The 22063-nt window shown below is 42.3% G+C and overlaps 1 protein-coding gene across 2 annotated transcripts in view; it reads left to right on the top strand.

The window, feature by feature from the left end:
- mprip (myosin phosphatase Rho interacting protein) overlaps nucleotides 1-21433 on the top strand; it is a 109045-nt gene extending 87612 nt beyond the window's left edge. The window contains exons 16-25 of one of the 2 annotated variants that reach the window (XM_070545476.1): nucleotides 374-2935; nucleotides 6135-6282; nucleotides 6897-7014; nucleotides 12889-13048; nucleotides 14770-14883; nucleotides 16228-16314; nucleotides 16421-16583; nucleotides 16660-16745; nucleotides 16945-17018; nucleotides 21129-21322. In XM_070545476.1, the coding sequence (XP_070401577.1) occupies nucleotides 374-2935; nucleotides 6135-6282; nucleotides 6897-7014; nucleotides 12889-13048; nucleotides 14770-14883; nucleotides 16228-16314; nucleotides 16421-16583; nucleotides 16660-16745; nucleotides 16945-16977 (3471 nt within the window). In that variant the 3' untranslated portion in view covers nucleotides 16978-17018; nucleotides 21129-21322. Of the gene's footprint in view, nucleotides 1-373; nucleotides 2936-6134; nucleotides 6283-6896; nucleotides 7015-12888; nucleotides 13049-14769; nucleotides 14884-16227; nucleotides 16315-16420; nucleotides 16584-16659; nucleotides 16746-16944; nucleotides 17019-21128 lie in introns of both variants that reach the window. The other variant, XM_070545475.1, reaches the window with a different exon arrangement.
- Nucleotides 21434-22063: the final 630 nt, after the last annotated feature.

Below are 22063 nucleotides of genomic sequence, written 5' to 3'. Positions count from 1 at the left end.
ACCTTAGAGAGCTGAACCAGTACCTTCATGTTTGGTGACAGTTGGATAACGTAATGGTCACATCAAAAACCTGATGTGATTCCCTCCTTCCAGCTGGAACCAATATTGCATTACTTACTACACGGAGTAACCATTAACACTTTAATGTGCACGCTGTCGGTGATGAACTAACCTGGACATTTCATTTCTCTCTGTTGCTTTTCTTTCCCAACCTGTTTTCAATTACCGTTTGATTTCTTGTTTTATTTTGATCTGTTATGTTAAAGATATATTAGTGTAATTATTAGATATAATGGCTGCAAAGTGATTGGTAGATGAATCTATGTGTCTCCCCTGCTGTGTGTTAACCAACTGTTTGGTCCCCTTTTCCAAGCTGGAGCATCCTTTGGGTCTGGAGGCAGATGTCACGCCCCAGATGAAGAGGACCGAACCAGTTAGTTCCCAAGCGCAGAGTTTAACAAAGAAGTACCAGGAGACCAAAGAGCTCCTTAAGCTGCAAGAGCAGAAAAAGCGCCATATGCAGGCACAGCTTGGCCTCTCACTTTCTCACCTTCCCATAAAGGAACCCAACTCCTCTGAACCCCAAAAGACCTCCAAGCTGGAAGGCCCTATCCCAGACCTTGTCCAAAAAAAGGTTAGCTTCTTGCTCCAAGATGACACAAAGGCCATCCAGGAACTAGAAGACCTTGTAATAGATGAGCCTCTCACTCTGAATGAACTTGGCAAAGTGCTGAAACTCCATGTCTTTAGTCAGAACACCACAGGAAAACATGAACTTAAGGAGCTTCTGGAGACTTGGAAGTCCCAGCAGGAAATGGAAAATGAAACCATGAGGATGAGTTTAGCCAGAGCAGGAGAGAGCATACGAGAATATGAAGCCCGTCTGCTGACCATGGAGGACAAAGTTCAGAAACAGAGTTTGGGGAGTCTGAAGAGCTCCCATGGTGCTTTGTCTAAAGGGGAAACACACTCATCTGGTCACATGACTGTTGGGTTGCTCTCTCAGAGGGTTGAGCTGTTAACGAGTGAGAACTGCGCCCTGAAGCAACGATGTCAAGAGATTGTGAACCAGCTCACTGAGGCCGACAGGGAAATAGACCGACTGAAAGTGGAACTAATCAGCCAGCAGGGCGGCAAGCAGCAACATCTGGTTGAGGAGGAGCTGAAGAGACTGAAGGCAGAGTTGGCTGAAAACCAGGCAAACGCCATTGACCGGGAGTACTACGAGAGAGAGCTGAATGAGAAGTCTCTGAGACTCCATGAAGCTTTGGTTACTTTGGAGGAACTCGGCAACACCCTTAAAGACTCTGAGAAGAAGCTTCAGCTGAAGGAGGCCACGCTAAGGGGTCTGGGCTTCCAGACACATCACGAGGACAAGGACTTGGAGCCAGAGAAGGAACACATCAGGGAGCTCCTGGAAGCCTCGAAAGCTGAAGTTTTTGAGACAAACGCAAGACTTGAGTCTATGCAGGAACGCTGTGAGGAACTAGAAGCTAGAAACCGTGAGCTAGACACTCTGAATCAGGAAACTGTAAATGTTAATGAGGAGAAGCTAGTCAAAGCTCAAAACGAAGTGAGGATACTAAGACAGAGGTTAGAAGTGAAGATGGGTAGGGACGATCAGAACGTTGGTGAAAGTAGAGAGGTGCAGGAAGATGATCAAAAGCTTTTTAGAAAAGTGATAGATGAGTTTGAGATGAGGTCTAAGGCAATAGAAAAGGTCGTGGAGATGTTATTAAAACTAGATGTCAACGTAGATGGGACACTTGGTCATTTACGAAGCACTTTACTTGGTTCTTCTAAAGAGGAACCAGTTTGCGTGAGAGGAAAGAAGATGAGCTCAGTGTTGGAGTGGGAGTTCTGGAGCCGGCTGTTGGGCCTGGCTGAAGTACAACCAGATGAAAGCAGACCTATTAGTGAAGCAGGCCTGGTAGAGGTCCTGAAGGCACAGAGGAGCCGGCTGCTGTTGCAGGAGGCAGCTTGTTCACGGGACGAAGCTGAGACTGAGACAGATTTTGCAGCAGTGGAGGGCTGTCTTGATGACAAAACCAACGTTATGGTATTTAAACAGTTAACAGAAACTTTGAAGGCAAAGTATCATCATTTGAAGCAGATCACTTCTACTCTGAAAATGAACAAAGACGACAAACTCATGTCTTTAGCTCAAGGAAGCCTTGGTCCTGGGCAAGAACAGAAGCAGCCTTTAGAATATCTCCTGGATTCCCTCAAGGAAGCATGCATGTTGTATGTGATCATTAGGTTGAAGGTTCAGCTCATCACTAAACAAAATCACACCCAAGATCAGGAGCTAAGTCAAAACTGTCTCAGCTGCTTTAAGTTGGAAGAGTCTGCTAGAGAGCTCCGGTCAAAACTAGAAGATCTGCAGGATCAACTTTCTGAGGCCTCTGCAAACGCTGCTGCAGGACCACAGTCGTTGATCCAGATCGGAGGAGAACCCCTAGAGTCTGTGAGTAAAACCATTGGGCTTCATGATATGGTAGCTAGGCACAGGAAGGAGCTGCAGGGTGTCGAAGACAGCTATAAGCAGGAAGTAGACAAGTTGAGGCAGGAAATAGCAAACGCCAATGAGAGCCTTCGTGTTTGTTCACAAGAGAACATGAAAGAGATAGACTCACTAACTAACTGCATGGAGAAACAGAAAAAGAAGCATGAGAGGGAAAAGACTGACCTAGTGGAGAGGTTTGATCAGGAAATGGAGGAGTTGAGGAGCATGATGAGTCTGGTGAATCCAGAGAGGAATGGAGTCGATAAACCATCGGACCATGTCTCAGTCCATCAGTCCACCCTGAGGGAACGCATCCAGGAGCTGGTCGGCCAAGTGTCGGACATGACAGAAGAGATGAGGCGACGCGAGGAACAGGGCGACACAAACACTCTGCGGCTGAAATACGAGAGGGATCTGGAGCACCTTAAGGTGGAAGCGCTCCTTGTCCTTGCTGTCATCCCATTTGTGATGCCGTGTTTCCTTTTGTGCAGTCCCCGATTTCCCTCTCCTCCCCCGACCTAACCCTCGTTCCTAACCCACTTCACCCTTATTATTTTACCTTCTGTTTCCTAAACCACGTTTTCCTTTGTGTTGCATGAAAACTAACCTTCTTCAGGATCTGTGACTTTGCTCTTGGTCATCATCACCACTCACAAACTGTTTTATTAACCAAAGAAAAGATTTAAACAGAAGCTTTTAGCCTTTGAAATGAACTCTACCGTTGTCTAAACATAACGGCCCGCTCTTATAATCTACACAGTTTTAAGAGTTAAAAAGCTTGCTACTTGCTAAAAGCTTAGCAGTTTAAAACGATGTTTAATTTTGCTTCATGCTGGTTTAAATATCTGTTCCTTTGGCTTTCCCCTACTAACAGTTTAACTTGGTGCCCTGGTGTCACTTGATGGAAATGAAATATATTTAACGTCTGACAAATAAAAGCCCACCCTACTTCCTTAATTGCATTTAGGAGTAGTCTTAGTCAGGTAGTCGCCAGCGCATATGTCATAATTATCAATCTGTTAATGCTATAAAGTAGGGAAACAAGTGGGTTGTAAAACAAACACGCCTTTAGAAAAACACTGGGTGTCGGGAAATCAGTGTTTTTCCATTTGTCGTTTACTCGGAACAGGATAATTACAGTGCAGCATCATCCAGACATTTGAGCGTAGCTACTCATTCAAAGTGAATGGGCAGTTGAGTCCAAACGTTTGGCTGGTACTTTGGGTCTAAAAGGTCAATGTGGCATTATTACGGTTGTTATGGTTACACAGCTTATCCGTGCAAGATACCCTGAGCATCACAAACATTCTGAAATTGGGCAAAAATGCTTTTTCAGTTGAACATATTTCATGCTAATCAGTGTCATTGCGGCGTGCCACCTGAATGATGTCACTCCCTCCCCTCACTTGTAGAGTAGGGGTGTTTTAAAAGTCACAACCAGTAAAACACATAAGCAGTGGAATTACCCAAATAAAGTGTTCAACACTCTTAATACCTATTTTATTGACTTCCTGTTTAGACGCGTGTAGCAGGTCAGCATCCAGGTGTGTTACTTCCGTCTGCTTATCAGTGTAACGCCATGTTTCATTCAAGATTCAGGCCTCATTTACAAAGCTGCTGCTTACTCACAAAACAGGGTCTGAAAATTGCTCAAGTCTTTTCCTACATGAACTTTGTGATTTCTAAAGGAAACCTTGAGAAGAAAATGGGACAACTTTACCCTGGCGTCAGCACATTTAGGAGACACCGATGTTATTGAGTCTACCACACCGGTGGTGTTCTTTTGCACAATGCAGGCATTTTTTCAATGTCTGAACTTCAGGGTAAATTTTTGGAGGGGGAATTGTCTCCCGGTCCTCTAAGCTGTTGAGTCTCCATTTAAAATCAGCCCTCTCAGAACTTTGCACAGACGTCATCACGACTGCTTCAGCGAGGAGTAGTGTCAATGGTTAGCACCAAAAAGCATCCACAGTAATACTATTAACAATAAAAGCTTTATTCTTTCAAAGTATATCGTAGTTTAATCCATTCAGAGGACGAAAGCATCTGTGTGATGTAAAATGTGGTGTTTAATGACCAGAAGAAGCTCTTCTGCAGCCATTTCCTGGTTCAGTCTGACAAAAAGCCATAAAACTGAGCAAACTGTCCATCAACACCACCATTTTTCAGCTGAGTTGTTTCTGTGGAGCATACAAGTTACCTTACACTGTTTACTGATCACCTCGTGGTATTTTGTCATGAGTAAAGCCCCTCCCCCACCACCACCCGTGAATGCAGCGGGTCCCCTCCCTTCCTCCCCCCCACATCTATGAGGGTCGCACCCACTGTCTGTCCCGGAGCTGGCATGAGAACAAACGTACTCTTGGATGAGCTGACTTGAACCACGCTGTACAGAGAGAGCTGTTTCAGGCTGAGTGGTGCTCTTTTGGGCGACATCTGCTGATGTCATTTCCTACTGAGTTACAACCAATCAGCGTGAGTTAACCAAAAGACTTGGCAAGTCCACCGGGCCATTCCAGGTACCTACCCCTGATCAGGTACTCAGAAAAGTCTTCAGCCGGCCCCGTCAAGTGGAGACTCACGTGTCCCTGAAGTTCCGACAGTGGAAACGCTACTTATGTGGGTGTGTGTAATGCAGCGGTACGCAATAGGCGGGCTGGACGTGGCCCTCTCTTTGTGGCCCCCGAATCCCGCGCACACGCCCCACCCCCGACAGACTGGGGGGTGTATAGAGCTGAGGAAAATAATTAATCAATGCATCGAGATGCAGGCATAACCCATTCAGCATCATAGACGAGTACCATGATCAGTTATAGTTGAATGTAGTTGTGTTATTTTAACGCCGGCACCAGCGTAGCATCCAAATCTGTCAGAGAGGTGTTCTCCACATTTACCGGGTAGGAAACTTTGGTCTGCCTTTAGCTGGTGCTGCAGCGCTGAGCGCTGGAGTTGTAACCTGAGACCAAACCCGAACCGAATCAGCCCGATCGGTTCTGTTGGATTTGGGCCGTGAATTATGTTAATTGAGTGGGTTGTCACCGGCGCGCTCCGCTCGCTCAATCAGCGACTGAGAGACCGAGAGAGAGGGAGAGGATCGGAGGACGCTCCTCCAAACACGCATTATTACACTCAACAAAAATATAAACGCAGCACCTTTGTTTCTGCTCCAATTTTTCATGAGATGGACTTAAAGATCTAAAATTCATTCCAGATGCACAATGTTACCATTTCTCTCAAACATTGTTCACAAATCAGTCTAAATGTGTGATAGTGAGCACTTCTGCTTTGCTGAGATAATCCATCCCACCTCACATGTGTGCCGCATCAAGATGCTGATCCGACATCATAAGTAGTGCAACAGGAAGTTGTAGCTGCCCCCCAGCACCAACACCACCAATCACACACACACACATTTGTGCCTTCTTCACTGTAATGTGTATGCTGTTGTTGTTACATAACCTTTTTGTACTCACACAGGCTTGCTCTAGTCTTTAACTCAAACTGAATTGCTGGTTTCACATGCTTAGATCAGGAGTCAAGGGCTTGCTTTTTTATTTCCTGTTCATATTACGTTAGAGGTTCAAGTCCCGATGACTGTAGACTCACAGCTCCTCGCTCTTTGTTGCAGGCCACCTGTGAAAGGGGCTTTGCTGCCATGGAGGAGTCCCATCAGAAAGTGATTGAAGAGCTGCAGAGGAAACACCAGAGAGAGCTGGAGAACCTGCAGGAGGAGAAAGAAAGGCTTCTGGCTGAGGAAACAGCCGCAACAATCGCAGGTAAATACCTTTTTCAAAAATACACCAGCTACTGCAGACCTGCCAACCTGGACACATTTTGCGTAGCCAGTACGCAATTTGGCATCTATTTACGCTGGCACGACTCACCCCTCTGAACTACGCAAAAAGTTGCAGATACGTGAGTTGAGTTCTGTGGCAAATATGCACGAGTGGTACTCATGTCTGACAACACGACTCAGCGGCGTGGTGAACACGTTTAAGCCAATCATCGTAGAGAAGCAGAGAAAAACCAGAGCTAGCTAATCTGCCTAGCCTATAGCGTAACACCCCCGCCCCCCTCCTCCCTGCTTTGTCCTGCCAGCTACTCCTCTCTCCCTCCGGTTCGCCACTCGCTGCTGTTCTGGTAAGGTAAACTGTGTGTGTGCGTGTGTCCACGTGTGTGTGTGTGTGTGTGTCCGTGTGTGTGTTCGCGTGCGTTCGTGTGTGTATAAAATTTTCCGTCCAGTGAATGGGGAGATTACAGAGTGAAAAGCTATGGAGTTGCAAAAGTCCGTGAAAAACGCAGCACAAGTGGCACTCAAAAATGTTGACGAGGTTGGCAGGTCTGCATCTGTGAAGTTTTAGAGAAGTTAAAGCTGTTTGTGTTTTATCAGCTATTGAAGCGATGAAGAACGCCCACCGGACAGAGCTGGAGAAGGAGCTGGACAAAGCTCGCAAGGCTAGTAGCAATGCAGAAAACGCAGATATCGAAGAGATCCGCAGACAGCATGAGTGAGTCCTGTTCTCTTAATAATCTTCTTCCAACTCTGGCTGTATTTGGTTAGAAATTATCACCAGTGCTGGGCGATGAAACCATAGCAAAATGTATTTTGAAATACCTTTCCTCGATAGACTAGAAAGCAGCTCTGATACAAAGAACAGACGAACAGCTAGTCGCTGCGCTGTACCAACCGGTGCGAGGAACGGAGCCGCACAGTCGCAGACGCGCTGCTAAAAGCTAATGTTGGTGTAGCTTATTATTAAAAATAATGATGATACATGACCCGCACTTGTGTAGCGCCTCTCAGAGTAAAGACTCCAAAGCGCTTTACGCTACAGTGTATCATTCATCCGTTCACACACATTCACACACTGATGTTGATGAGCTATGATGTAGCCACAGCTGCCCTGGGGCGCACTGACAGAGATGAGGCTGACGAGCACAGGCGCCACCGGTCCCTCCGACCACCACCAGCAGGCAAGGGGGGGTCAAGTGTCTTGCCCAAGGACACAACAGCACAACAGCAGAATTCTCTGCCAGGTTCGAACCTGCAACCTTGTGATTACTGGACATCCCACTCTACCCATTGTTGTCTTAACGTACGTGGTTTTAATCAGTGGCAGAGATGGCACTCGCAGTCCCAAAAGGTGTGTGTAGTGACCGCGGGGGGCCGGTCGATCCGAAACACCGGGGAAGATGTTCCGTCTCAGTCCACTCCTGGTAGTCACTGATGATTTTGTTTATGTCCTCAAAAACGAAATTCTTCTGGAAATGGGTTTGGGACACTTGAGTGTTGAACAGGATAGACAAGATGGCCGCTGGACAGGTGTGCCTGTGAGAGGCTCTCCAAACAATTAAAGAAGATTCTATTTAAAAGTGTTTGGAATGATGAAAATTCGTGTGGAAATCCTCTGAAACCAAGACCTTTAACTGCAAGTTGATAAATTTATGACTGGAGCTGTGGAATATGCCAAAACCAGGGCAAAAGCAATCCTCCAAACAAATGGAAGAAGGTGCTCACAAACAAATGGAGAACAATCAACTGGAATCAGCTGAGGACATGACACCAACAAAATCTTCAGGTATGGCTGAAATACTCAAAGAACTGAGAGAATTTTGAACTGAAACATCAGCCAGCTTTGGAGCATTAAAAACAGAATTGAATGTGCTACGAGCAGAGTTCACAAGCATCAAAAAAAGAATGGAGGAAGCTGAAGAGAGAATTGTTGAGAGTGAAGACTATGCAATGAAAACCTCCAATGTGTTAATACAAGTGGTTCAGATGCAAAAACAACTAGAAATGAAATGTGAGGCACTTGAGAGCCAAGCTAGCAAAAAAACTATAAGAATCTACTCTGTACCTGAGGGTTGTGAAGAAAATAACATCATTGAGTTTGTGAACAAACTGGCCCGTGAAAAACTGGATGTGATTGATGATTTGAATATTGAGAGAGCACATCGTGTTGGGCCAAAGATGGGACAAAGGGAGCGCCCCAGAGCAAACTTGGTTCGATTCCAGTCATACGCCATGAAACAGAAAGTATTGGAGGCTGCTTGAAGAAAAAGGAATGTTCAAGTGACAGACCAAAGGATTTATTTCGATGAGGATTTTACAAGCGCTGTGTTCAAGGAGCGGGCTAAATACAAGGAGGTGCGGAAAATACTCAACGAAAGAAAAGTGAAGTCACGGATCTTGTTTCCAGCGAGACTGAAACTCTTTTGTGAAGATGGAAAAGTGAAGGTGTATAGTGACCCCCATGCTGCTGCTATTGGACTACGTGAGTTTGGAGTAAACATGAATATTCCAGAAGAGGTTCCCGATCTGGAATCAACGCTGAGGAGCGCAGGATGGGAGTCAGTTCATGCTCAACGGAGAACAAGCCCTGATCATGAATTGATTAAAGGAGTCAACACTCTTCTGAAAAGTCACAAGAGTTGAGGTACTTTTGTGAAAAATAGTTGATGGCAAATTCTGCTGTGAAAACTCTGAAAATATTTGTTGTTACTGAACGTAACACACTTGACTATGAAAACAATATTGATCCAGATGGTAATCTGTTAAATACAATTAATGATAACTGTAAATATTACACAAATGATCAGTTTAATAGTTCTGTAGATTTAGGTCATTTCTCACTTATCCACTTTAATTGTAGAAGTCTTTACGTTAGTTTTGACCAAATTAATGCATATATGAAAACATTTAAGCACCAATTTGAAGTGATTGCTTTATCTGAAACATGGTTAAATGAAGAAAAGGGTATAGATTTTGATATGGTAGGGTACCATTTGTTTTATACAAACAGAGGAAAGAAAAAAGGTGGAGGGGTTGCACTGTACGTCAAAAGTGCCTTGAAGTGTAAAATACTGGAGTCCATGGCAGTAGCTGTGGAAGATGTGATGAAATGTGTAGCTGTTGAAATAGAAATGGAAAAAACTAGAAACATTATAGTAGCCTGTATATATAGAACACCTGGCTCCAATTTACAATGTTTTAAAGAAAGATGCGAAACTCTCATAGATGGATTAAATGACAACAAATCCTGGTTAATATGTGGAGATTTCAATATTGATTTACTTAACCAGAGAAACAAAATGACTAGAGACTTTATGGATGTGATGTCCAGCAGGAGTTTATATCCTGTGATCACTCAGCCTACTAGAATCACCAGTACCTGTGCTACATTAATAGACAATATTTATACAAATGAAATTGAGAAGACAGCTAACAGTGGCCTCCTAATTAGTGATATAAGTGATCATCTACCAATTTTTATAATACATAAAAATGTATTCAAAAAACCTAAGGAGTTAGATCAGATAAAACATGTTAGAATAAGGACAGAGGATGCTATAACAGCATTTTGTAATGACTTGTTGAAGGAGAACTGGAGTGGGGTTTATGTGAGGGATGTGAACCTGGCATATGATACGTTCTTAAAAACATATAAATCTTTATATGATAAGAACTGCCCTGTAGTTGTCTGTAGAAAAAAGATAATTATGAATGTAGAACCGTGGTTAACTAGGGGATTATTAAAATCTTGTAAAAGGAAAAACTAATTATACAGAGATTTTGTCAAATACCAAACCAAAGCCACAGAAATCAAGTACAAAATATACAAAAATAAATTGACATCATTCAGGGTATCCGCGGGTCCTTAAAAAGTCTTAAAAAGTCTTAAATTTGCTTTTCCAAATTTAAGGCCTTAAAAATCCTTAAAAATGACAAATAATCCTTAAATACAGTTTCCAAAGAAAGGTCTTAAATTACCAAAGACCCAATAAACAAGATCAGTTTATTTCAATTTTCATGAATTTCTATTTAGTGTTCAGCATTTTTTGTGTATGATATTGGCATAAGCGGAACCGTACACATTCAGTTGGTTGTGAAAGGGGGCTTTTTTAGATGAGCACATAAGCTGGTTAAGCTAGTGGGAGATTGCGCCATGGGGACGTGCAACTTTTATGGTAACTGGATGGTTAATCCCACATTCGCAATAGCAGGAAATTATAGTTTAAATTTAATTTTAAAAAGTAGCTTAAATTTGGTCAAACTGGCCTTAAAAAAGGTCTTAAAAAGTCTTAAATTTGGCTCCCTTAAACCTGCAGATACCCTGATCATTAATAAGACAAGCAAAAAAAGATCATTATAATTTAAGGCTGAAGGAAAGCATAGGTGACATGAAAAGAACATGGAGAATTCTGAATAGTGTTATAAGATCCAGGTCTCAGCATGCCCGTTATCCAGATTTTTTTTACTAACGGAGATAAGATCTTGAGGGATAAAGCTGAGGTGGTAAATGAACTTAATTCATTTTTTGTAAACATAGGACCAAGTTTGGCCAAATCTCTGGAAACACAAACTAATGAAGCTGGAAAAATACAAGGAGGGAGCAAAATTTTACAGTCTATGTTTTTAGGGGATGTAAGTGAAAATGAAGTTCTGACGATAGTTAGGAAAAGTAAAAATAAAACATCCACAGACTGTGACGGGATTGACATGATGATTGTAAAGAAAACTATTGATTATGTTGTTGAACCATTCACTTATATCTGTAATTTGTCTGTTCAGAGTGGTACATTTCCAGAAAAAATGAAAACTGCAAAAGTAATTCCAATTTTTAAAAATGCTGATAAATATAAGTTTGATAATTATAGACCAATCTCAGTGCTTTCTCAGTTTTCTAAAGTGCTTGAGAAATGGTTTGTTCAGAAACTAGATAACTTTATTGAGAAGGAAAACCTCCTGAGTGAGAGTCAGTATGGGTTTCGATCACATAAATCTACATCTCTGGCTTTATTGGAATGAAATGAAGAACTTTCATCAGCAATAGAAAAAAAACAATAAACAGTGGGTTTGTTTATTTATTTAAAAAAGGCATTTGACACAATAGATCACAGTATTTTACTCTCCAAGCTGAGGGATTATGGGATACGTGGAATCGCCCATGACTGGTTAAGTAGTTATTTGACCAATAGAAATCAGTTTGTACAGTTAGATGATGAAATTTCAGATTCACTAGAGATTACACACGGTGTCCCACAGGGGTCAGTGTTGGGCCCTAAGCTTTTTATTCTATATATAAATGACATTTGTGATGTGTCCAAAGTATTACAGTTCATATTGTTTGCTGATGACACGAATATATTTTGTTCTGGAAATGATTTAGAAATTATTATTCGAAATATGGTTTGTGAAATGTCTAATCTTAAGAAGTGGTTTAATGACAATAAATTATTTCTCAATTGGAATAAAACAAAATTCATGGTTTTTGGTAACAGAAAAACTAATGATTTAGTTACTTTGTCTATTGATGTTTTTTTAATTGATAGAGTAAATGAAGTCAGATTCTTAGGGGTTCTCTTGGACCATAAACTTACTTGGAAATCCCATATAAAATATATAAAACAAAAAATATCCAAAAGTATTGGAATTTTAAACAAAGTCAAAGGTTTTCTAGAAATTTCAACGCTTCAGGCATTATATTACTCATTTATCTTACCATACTTAACTTATTGTATTGAGGTTTGGGGCAATACGTATAAAACAAACACTAATCCTTTGTTTCTGTTACAGAAGAAAGTTTTGCGAATTCTACATAAAGCAAATCCAAGAGAACATACTAACAAATATTTTGTTCTGTCTAAAATTATGAAATTCAAAGACTTAGTTAACTTGAAAATTTTACTAATTATGTTTAAGGCTAGAAATAATTTGCTGCCAACTAATCTACAAAGGTTCTTTGTTTTAATCCCAAAAAATGATAAGAGTAGAAAGAAACCAGAGTTTAAAAGGATATTTGTTCGTACTACATTAAAGCAAATGTGTATTTCAATATATGGTGTGAAATTATGGAATAACCTGGATGATGAATTAAAAAAATGTACAACTACTGATCAATTCAAAAAAATGTATAAAGATAAAGTGCTAAAATCGTATGATTTGGTGAGTTGAGGATGGAGGATTAATGTTTTAGTAGTGATATTATTTGTGGAAGTAAGAGAGCGGTTTATTTTTTGTGTATAAGGCTATTTTGTACTTTTTGTTATTTATCTTGTCTTAGTTAAAGGGGGTAGGTCATATAAGATTTTTTCTTCTTCCTCCCCCTATTTCACTCGAATGCTTATATTCTGGTTTGAAGTTTGTATATTTAAACTTTGAGTGAAATAAATTATTGAATTGAATTTAACTGAATGTCACGGTGAAGAGTGTCACATTAATACCTACCTTCTAGTGAGGGATGGACCATCAAGCTGCTTGGTGTTATGTTGGTAGTAAAAACGGTTCACCTCTGATGAACCCCGATGTCCGGTCTGACGAGGACCGAAGCAGCAGAGTCTTTGATTGTTTTCTCTTCTCCCATCATGCTGCTGCGTTTCAGGGAGGAGCTGTGTTCCTTCCAGAGGGAAATTGAGGTGTTGTCAGAACAGTATTCCCAAAAGTGCCTGGAAAACGCCCACCTGGCCCAGGCGCTGGAGGCTGAGAGGCAGGCCCTCAGGCAGTGTCAGAGAGAGAACCAGGAGCTCAACGCACACAACCAGGTACACACACACTACTGCTTTAACTGGGAATGTCCCAAACTGATTATTGAGAGACCATCAGCTCCTCCTGTTGCTGCCAGTCTGAACTCTGATTCATGTTGAAGTATTTTGTCCTAAATTAATCAAAGTGAAAGTATTCCTGAGATTCTTAACATTTTCATTCATTTATACTTCTGCGTCGGAGCAGAGACACACAACGCCATTGTGTGTCGGATTGTGCGATTGTTACTCGTAGCATGTATACAAAACAGCAGGCAAAAAACTCCAGAGCAACCAGTGACTCCGCCCTCTAGCCAATCAGCGGCCAGGGTCACGATGCTGGCCCGACTCAGCCTTGCCAGGCAGGTACCTCAATGGAGCAGGGACTAAAAATTAAAGGAAAATACTGAACCGTGCCCTTGGGAACAGTGGTCGGGCCGAGCTTCACCGGTCCGAGTTGCTCCGAGTCATGGGTGTAGATTTGGCATGGACGGAAGTGACACGTGTCCCTACCAATATCCAGTGATGATTAAATAGTCCCCACCAATAATCTGACCGCCTCCACTAAAAAAACAAGCCTGTCAAATTTCTCGTTACCCTAGAAGTACAGAAAGGGTTACAGAACGTTCTCTCCTGGAGTCCTACCTCCGTAACGCATAAGCCTGGTGTGATTGGCTGCACATGTTGTCACGTGAGAGTCACATGACAAACTACGCCGGTTAGCAGCGCCAAAGCTAGAAGGAAAACGTTCAGTCACTCTTGTGTGCTCCACAGATGCCGGTGGATATGCGCTCCACCAGCATCTGCATCTTGCGCATGGCCACAGTAACATTCTCAAAGAGGCACCACCAAATATATATTTAACACACGATCGTTCATAAATGCTTTGGTACTTTCTGTCTTTTATTCGTGGCTGACGCACATCGCTGCTGCGCTCATCACCCGTGCTCCACACATATATATACATATATATATATATATACATATATATGTGTATATATGTATATGTATATGTATATATATATATGTATATGTATATATGTATACATATATATGTATATAATATGCATATATATATATATATATATATATATATATATATATATATATATATATATATATATATGTACACATATATATGTGTATATATGTACATTTATAAGTCCCCACCAATGTCAAGAGCAAATCTACCCCACCGCTCTGAGTAGTGTTCCTGCAAAATGCAGTTTTATTCACCCGTGACTGAAGTAGTACAAAATACGCAGCAAGCGTAGTATTCGTGGACGGAAATGATGGAGATAAAAAAAACTGTGGGTTTAGCGGTGGCAACAGCAGGAAGAGATGGAGGAGAATAAGAGACAAATTTGTCCGTGCTAAAAAGTCTCTGAAATGGGTAAACACATTAGTAAACACCCTATCGTGGGCCGGATACAAGACTGTAATGGTGGCAGGATACCACGGCACAGTGCTACGCCCTCTGATGTCCTGGCGAGGAATTGCTTTGCAACACTGCCCATGTGACAGGGAAGCCTGAAAATAAAATGTCTCCATCAATGCGTGTGCGTGTCAGTGGCGCCGACAGAAGTATAAATTAGGCTGAAGTCTGATTGAGTTAGCCATGTCTCTTTATCGGGTCACTGATTGGGCCCTATCGGGACCCCCTTGCTTCCAAACATGGAGTCACACATTGTTCCTGAAAAACAGCAGTGCTTTTATTCTAAGCTTCTTCTGGACAATTTCAGGAGTTAAACAACCGTCTGGCAGCAGAAATCAGAAACATGCGCTCCATGACTTCTGAGGAAGGAGCGGGAGATTCTAACACCACCATACATGGAAAAGAGCTGTATGAGTTGGAGGTAAGACCTGATCAACCAGAGTGGAACCAGCAGGGTCTGGATGTGACTATTTAGAGATGAGCTGAATGCTCTTAGTTCTAGTTGTGCAGCACCAGGCCAAAGAGCAAAGGTGACAGATCATCTGCTGCTGTGGCCCCCCCCAGACTCTGGACCTCTCTCCCCCTGAGCCTGAGATCAGTGGATTCAGTGGTCTCCTTTAAAAAACAGCTGAAAACTCACTTGTTCAGGCTGGTTTTGGTGACCTTCGTCACCCTCTCCTGATTCTGCTCTTTCTAACTATTCCGCCTTTCCTGGGATCTGCTGATTTCCCTCTTTCCTGTTCATTTTCTCTCTCCCTTTCCTTACATGTAATTTACATTTAATCACAGTTTTTATTTTTTCTCATTTTAAAGTGACAGTGTGTGTTTTCCCTGGTGATAGGGGGCAGCAGATATCTAAATCATTGCAAGCTAGCATTATTTTTGTGTTCAAGCAAGACTTTACCAACGGATGGCCATTAGGGTCAAAAGTCCTTGGGAGCGCAGCCTTCAGCAAAATAGCAAGAACATGAGATTCCCTTTCATCACTGGCAATGAGTCGAGAGGTAAATGTGTAAAAGAACAAAGTTTATTAATGCTGAAAGTTTTCTAACCGTTTGTTACAAATCAGTAAATGCATTCTGCCCTCACGGGCTTCCGTAGAAGGAAACATGCTATCCAATATGGCGTCACCCAGAAACTCTGACCTGCTCCCGTGTATTTTAGACGGAATTTTTATGGTTATATGTAATGAAACTGCCAATATTTTTCAACAGCTGGTTATCTTTTAACTCGTTTACAAAATTTCAATGGATATTTCCAGAGTCTAATGGTAAAAACTACACATTGTCACTTTAAACATATTTTTTTATCTTTTTTTTTTAGTGTTTTTATATTTTAAATTTATTGTTTTTTTTTTTAAGCACCTCGTGATGTTTATAAATAGTAAATGGCCTGTATTTAATATAGTGCCTTCTAGAGTCCTGGAACCCCCCAAGGCACTTTACAACACAATCAGTCATTCACACACTGGTGGGGATGAGCCACGATGTAGCCACTGCTGCCCTGGGGCGCAGTGACAGAGGTGAGGCTGCTAAGCTCTGGTGCCACCGGCCCCTCCAACCACCACCAGCAGCAGGTGAGGGGGCTTAAGTGTCTTGCTCAAGGGCACAGCAACAGACTGAGCGGGGCTCGAACCTGCAACCTTCCAGTTAGAGGGCGAGGACTTAACTCCTGTGCCACCGTCGCCCCACATCTTGAGAGGCGCTGATTGTTTTCTCTGTTTTTCTCCCTCTGGGAACTTTAACTTCATTCTTGTCTCGTTCAGGTGATGTTGAGGGTGAAGGAGTCCGAGGTCCAGTACCTGAAGCAGGAGATCAACTCTCTGAAGGAGGAGCTGCAGGCTTCCCAAAGAGTAAATGTCAACACTGCCCTTTGAGCGAGTTAATCCGAGAATTTCGAGGCAAATAAATCTGTTTTCAGTGTTTAACTCCAACCCTATTAAACCCATGTCTTCCTAGGACAAGAAGTATGCAACAGATAAGTACAAGGACATCTACACAGAGCTGAGCATCGTCAAGGCCAAAGCAGAACGAGATGTTGGCCGGCTCAGAGAGCAGCTGCAGCTGGCTCACGAAGCGCTCGGAGAGCCGTCACCGGAAGACGTGGAACGAGGAGGATACGGTACAAGCCCAGCTCACAAATCCCAGACTTTACATCATAGCAGAATCCATTACACCGACTGGTTTTCCCCAAACAGACATCATGAAATCCAAAAGTAACCCTGACATCCTCAAGATGGCTGCTGCCGCAGCCAAACGCTCAGAGCGCACCATGAGGTCAAAGGTAGGTGAAGAGGCTCATCCATCTCACCAGAGCAGAAACACGGGGAACAGGTCTAGAGCTTTGCTGCCACCTACAGCTCACCTGTAGAGTTGCATGTGATGGTGCAGTCGTGGGATTTTGTTGGCAATAAAACTCCACAGTGGTCTAACACACACATGCTGGTGTGTGTGTTTGTTTTTTCCTCCCCTTCTGTCCTCAGTCTGTGAATCGAGACATGCCCTGGGACACTTAGGCAGCTGAAGACTTGTAGGCTTCCTCCCCCTTCTCTTTTAGGTAAACCAAACCATCCACACCCTGTTATTCTCCACTACAGAGATACAAGTCACTGCTACACACACACACACACACACAGATTTATCCACCAAACCGGGTTCAGTGTTAAACTGGGACCAGAGCGTCTTTAAGATTAGTTTAGTTTTCCCTGGTTACACGTCTCCCCACCCTCACCCTCTAAAACTGGTGCTAACTCAGAGGACACAATCACTCACAGCAGCCGTTTGTAAGAGATTTGAAGCAAAATCGCTGCTTTTTCGGACTCCGAGGACACTGCCATGCTGGATTTCTGTTTACTAAATGCGTGCGCCACAGTAAAACGATCATGTGAGACGTAGGGATGGGTACCTTTGACATTTGAATCGATTCGGTACTAATTCCCGGTACCTAGGAATCAATACCGGTACTTAACGGTACCAATTTTCGATACTTTTGAGTGTTTAATATTTTAATTCTTTTTTATAATAAAATAAATATTTTTCTCAATATAGAACCATATTTGATAAATATCACGATAAATAACATACAGTACAACTGTTTGTATTTTAACATTGTCCTTGAGTTTTATAAGCTGATAATTAAACTGAAGCAAACATCTTTACTGTGAACTAAATTTACTGCGTATCTTCATTCCTTTTGCCGTCCTTGTTCATTTGATTTTTCCTACTGGGAAGTTAGAATTTACGAGGAGAAAGCAAACGCACCATTAGCTGATAACAACGGTGGCAATGGAAGCTAACATATCAAGCTAACGTTATCTTAAACAGTTTATTTAGCTGCTGGAGCAGATTTAAACGATGATGCCTCACACTTAGATCGTTGTCGCTGGTTTCATCTTCACCCAATCACCCGTCGCATTTAGTAAAGTGAAGCCAAACTTTAGAGCGCGTTCATGTTCTTCTAGTCGGAAATTCGGAGTTCCGAGGAGAAAGCGAACGCACCATTAGCGAAACGGAAGCTAACATATCGAGCTAACGTTATCTTAAACATTTTATTTACCTACTGGAGCAGATTAAGATGAGGATGTCTCACTTAGATCGTTGTCGCTGGTTTCATCATCACCCAGTTACCCATCACATTTAGTGAAGTGGACCCAAGCTTTAGCGTGTATTCTTTCTACCATGCTGCTCTGTTCACAACTGGCTCGCAGCGACCGACGACATAACTCTCTTGCGCATGCGCAGCTGTCTAGGCAAGTTCTCGTTATGAAGGGCGGGTACCGAAACGAGGCACCGTTTCAAATGACATGAATCGGTGCTCATTCGGTACTATGGAACTCAGTCAGTACCTTAAAAAGTACCGAATTCGGTACCCATCACTATGTGAGAGCCACTTCACTACTTTCTCGTTACGCTCACAACAAAGTTGTCTTAGATAACAACAGCTCAGAGTTTGAAATCATTACAAATGTACTTTTTTCATGAAACAAGTGGTCACAAGAGGTTGGAATGAGACACCTGTCTCAGCTCACCTTTTGGCCGAGGAGTCGAGGAGACCAACCGCTAACAGAAATGTTTGACCTCCATGTTTACAAACTCCATTTTAATCCAACTTGGATTAGTTTAAAACCCTCCAGCCTGAATGGAGTCTGCTTAGCAAGCTTGTGTCGTGTTTTTAATCTCCAGCCACAGTGTTAGAATGGGTCAGACGCCTTCAGCATCAGGGTTTCTAAACCTGGTTGGCTGTTCCCGGATCAGCAGCTGGTGTTTTTAGAGCCTGCGTGTGTTTGACGAACACTGAACAGGTCCATAAAGAACATTAGAAGTGGATAACATCTGCCCTTAGACAACGTAGTGGTGTGGTTTAGACATCTGTTAGCAGGAATAATGAGACAGGAGCAGGATCAAATATTTACAGGAGAGATATTTTATTTGATGTGAGACTGAGTTGGTCTGCAGGTGTAGAAAAGATGGGCTCTGGCACCAGTCCAGGTCGAGCCCTGGAACTTCTTTGGTGGAAAACCCTCTGAGTGGTAACTGTGTGTGTGTGTGTGTGTGTGTGTGTGTGTGTGTGTGTGTGTGTGTGTGTGTGTGTGTGTGTGTGTGTGTGTGTGTGTGTGTGTGTGTGTGTGTGTGTGTGTGTGTGTGTGTGTGTGTGTGTGTGTGTGTGTGTGTGTGTGTCTTCTCACTGGGTGTTAGAGTTCCTCCCACATCTGTACCTGCTGCCCTCTCATCCAAAAGGGTTCTGTAGTTCTGATCGAGTGCTGGGACTTTATGAAGTTAGGGTAAACGTTGCTGTTTTGTTCTCTCGGGGGTCATCCTCTTGTGCAAGACCCTTCTGCATTCCACAAACTCATTTTCAGTTGCAGATGAAGTTCTAGAATAAAAGAAAACATCTTGGTAAAATAGGCTCAGCCTTCAGGAGGAAGACACCTGAGCCATCCTCATCCACACGCCTTCCTTCACTCCTCTTTCAAACCGTCTGTCCTCTCTGTCCAAACGTGTTTTACTGACCTCAAAGGTAACGCTTCTTTACCAAGTTGGATAGAAAAGTGCATTTGCTTTTAAACGTGCGTGTGCGAGGGTCTACACATGCCTAAATGTCTTTAATTCACCATGTCATCACCTCAGCAGCTGTGCCTCCCCGTTTCCTGTCTCCAAAGTGTGCTTATGCCAGAGTCAGAGTGCTTACAGTTGGCACATTTTTAAATCATATGTTTGTGTAAAAATAACGTGCGCAATTGTCGGCCCTGCTTTTGTGCGTTAGCAGCTCTATAAACGATACCCCTCGTTGTTAACAGTACAACACTGTGGATAGCTGCTCAGAAACTTCAGGTTTCTAGATTCCTATCTTGTGGTCCATTAGGTTGCTGCTGATACTCTCCTGACCAGTGTAGCCAACTCAGCGACTTTGTCGCTGATCCTAAAGACTTTTTGACCCCCGTCAACGACTTTTTTTCCAAAAAGCGCCTAGCGACAAACCTTTCTCAGGACCCGTTGCTACTTTCTGTAGAACTTTCTTGTAGATATTCCGCACAGATTAGCAACAAAGAAACCATTTGCACTCTGAACCGTTCTTCCGGGAGTAAGGAAAGAGAACAATAATCTGCACATGTGCACGAGGACTGACCAATCATAAACCGTTTTCGGCTGGGCCGATTCGCTGAAGACAAAGGTACAGCTGCTGAGCTGGAGACCGCCGATTTACGTCTGCTGCTGCAGACTCACAGTTCTACTAGAGACGGCGCAGGTGTCTACCTGCGATCTCTGATTCTGCAGCCGTCAGACACTTTGGCTTTTCCTGCATTTGGCAAATAAAGTCAATGGGAGTTTCAACTACCGTCCCGTTTACACACGCAGCTCTGTGGCTCATGGGGATGGTTATACCATGAGACACCCGCTCCCCGTTACTCGGTGCGCCGTTATTATCACGATAGAGAGAAAACTAGAGAAGATGAGAAACTATGAGGTGTAAAAAACCGCTTTTTAGGAAAATGTCTGTGAGAATGAGGAGAGCAGGTCTGAGTTATATCCTACAACAGAACTGTTTGGATCACCACACCATATCTGTCTTAATGTCACTTTAGTAATACTTTTGGAATTTATTCTACATATCAAAGCAATTTGGGCCATTTTAATCATACTAATTAATAATTTTAACACATAACAGTTTTTATTTTCCTCCCTTTTAGTCCAAAATACATATCTATCTATCTATCTATCTATCTATCTATCTATCTATCTATCTATCTATCTATCTATCTATCTATCTATCTATCTATCTATCTATCTATCTATCATCTATCTATCTATCTATCTATCATCTATCTATCTATCTATCTATCTATCATCTATCTATCATCTATCATCTATCTATCTATCATCTATCTATCTATCTATCTATCTATCTATCTATCTATCTATCTATCTATCTATCTATCTATCTATCTATCTATATATATATATATATATATATATATATATATATATATCTTTTAGATGCTATGGGGAAAATGAATGCCAATGTGGCGTGGTGACGTCATCAATATGCAAATTAGCACGTGATGTCACCTGGCGACATCTAGCGACTTTTGGGGGGAACTTCAGCTACTTTCAGTCCAAAACCGTTGGCAACACTGCTCCTGACTTGGTGTTTTTCTCTCCTCTCTAGAGTCTGAAGGAAGGGCTGACGGCGGAGCAGAAACTCCACCTGTTTGATAACAAAGACTCTAAGGAGTTCTGACTGCGACACTCGGTGCTGGGCTGCATGATCAGAAGCCACTATGTTAATATATCTATGTATTCAGTTACACCACACACTGGTCACACAACACAGAACTTATCTAATGAACACCACACGGCATGAAGTCTGAGTTACATGTAGAGTCTGCATTCCATGCACTTCAGTTTACTGTGACATTTTTGTATTTTTCCTGCTTTGTCTTCTTGTAAATAATGTTTTTAAAATGCCATGTGTACACTAAAACTCTGACTGTGTAAGCTACTGTTTTAACTCTAGTCTGTTGCTAGCCAGAGACGTAGCGGTGATGTCCGATGGCACAACCACATGATGAGAAGCCTTAGGAACTAGTCTAATCTGCACGTTAGCGCTCTGCCGCTCCATCATCAGAGCACAGATGGGGGTGTAGGAATTTTACCGTTCATCTTCAATCTAAATCAACAATCTCTCTGGAAACACTCAACCCCACATGTTGGTTGGCTGGCTATATTTTGAATATTTGCATACATTTTGACACACACACACACTACAGTTTTCAGTCCAGCTGTACAGGACTTAGTCTTTGTAGTCTTTCTTGTTCAGTGGCAGTTTCTTAATATTTATTTAAATGATTGGGATTATTATTTCAGCATCCCCGTTCCTCTGTACCCTGACTGTATATATAAAGCAAATACACACCAACTGACTACAGGTTTATTAGCAATAAATATTTTTGCACCCTTTGCATTATCTGATGTGGAGTTCTTCTGTTAACATTTCAAACTGTTGCCAGTTTCCTGCCTTCATCAGAATCTCGCAGACTAGAAAACATGACCTTGCCAGTAGTAAAAAAAAAAAAAAGGTTTGTTTCATAATAGAATAGTTCT

The sequence above is a fragment of the Nothobranchius furzeri genome, chromosome 16, assembly GCF_043380555.1.
Source record: "Nothobranchius furzeri strain GRZ-AD chromosome 16, NfurGRZ-RIMD1, whole genome shotgun sequence".
In the NCBI taxonomy this organism is placed as follows: Eukaryota; Metazoa; Chordata; class Actinopteri; order Cyprinodontiformes; family Nothobranchiidae; genus Nothobranchius; species Nothobranchius furzeri.
This window is presented reverse-complemented; position numbering and strand designations above follow the sequence as displayed.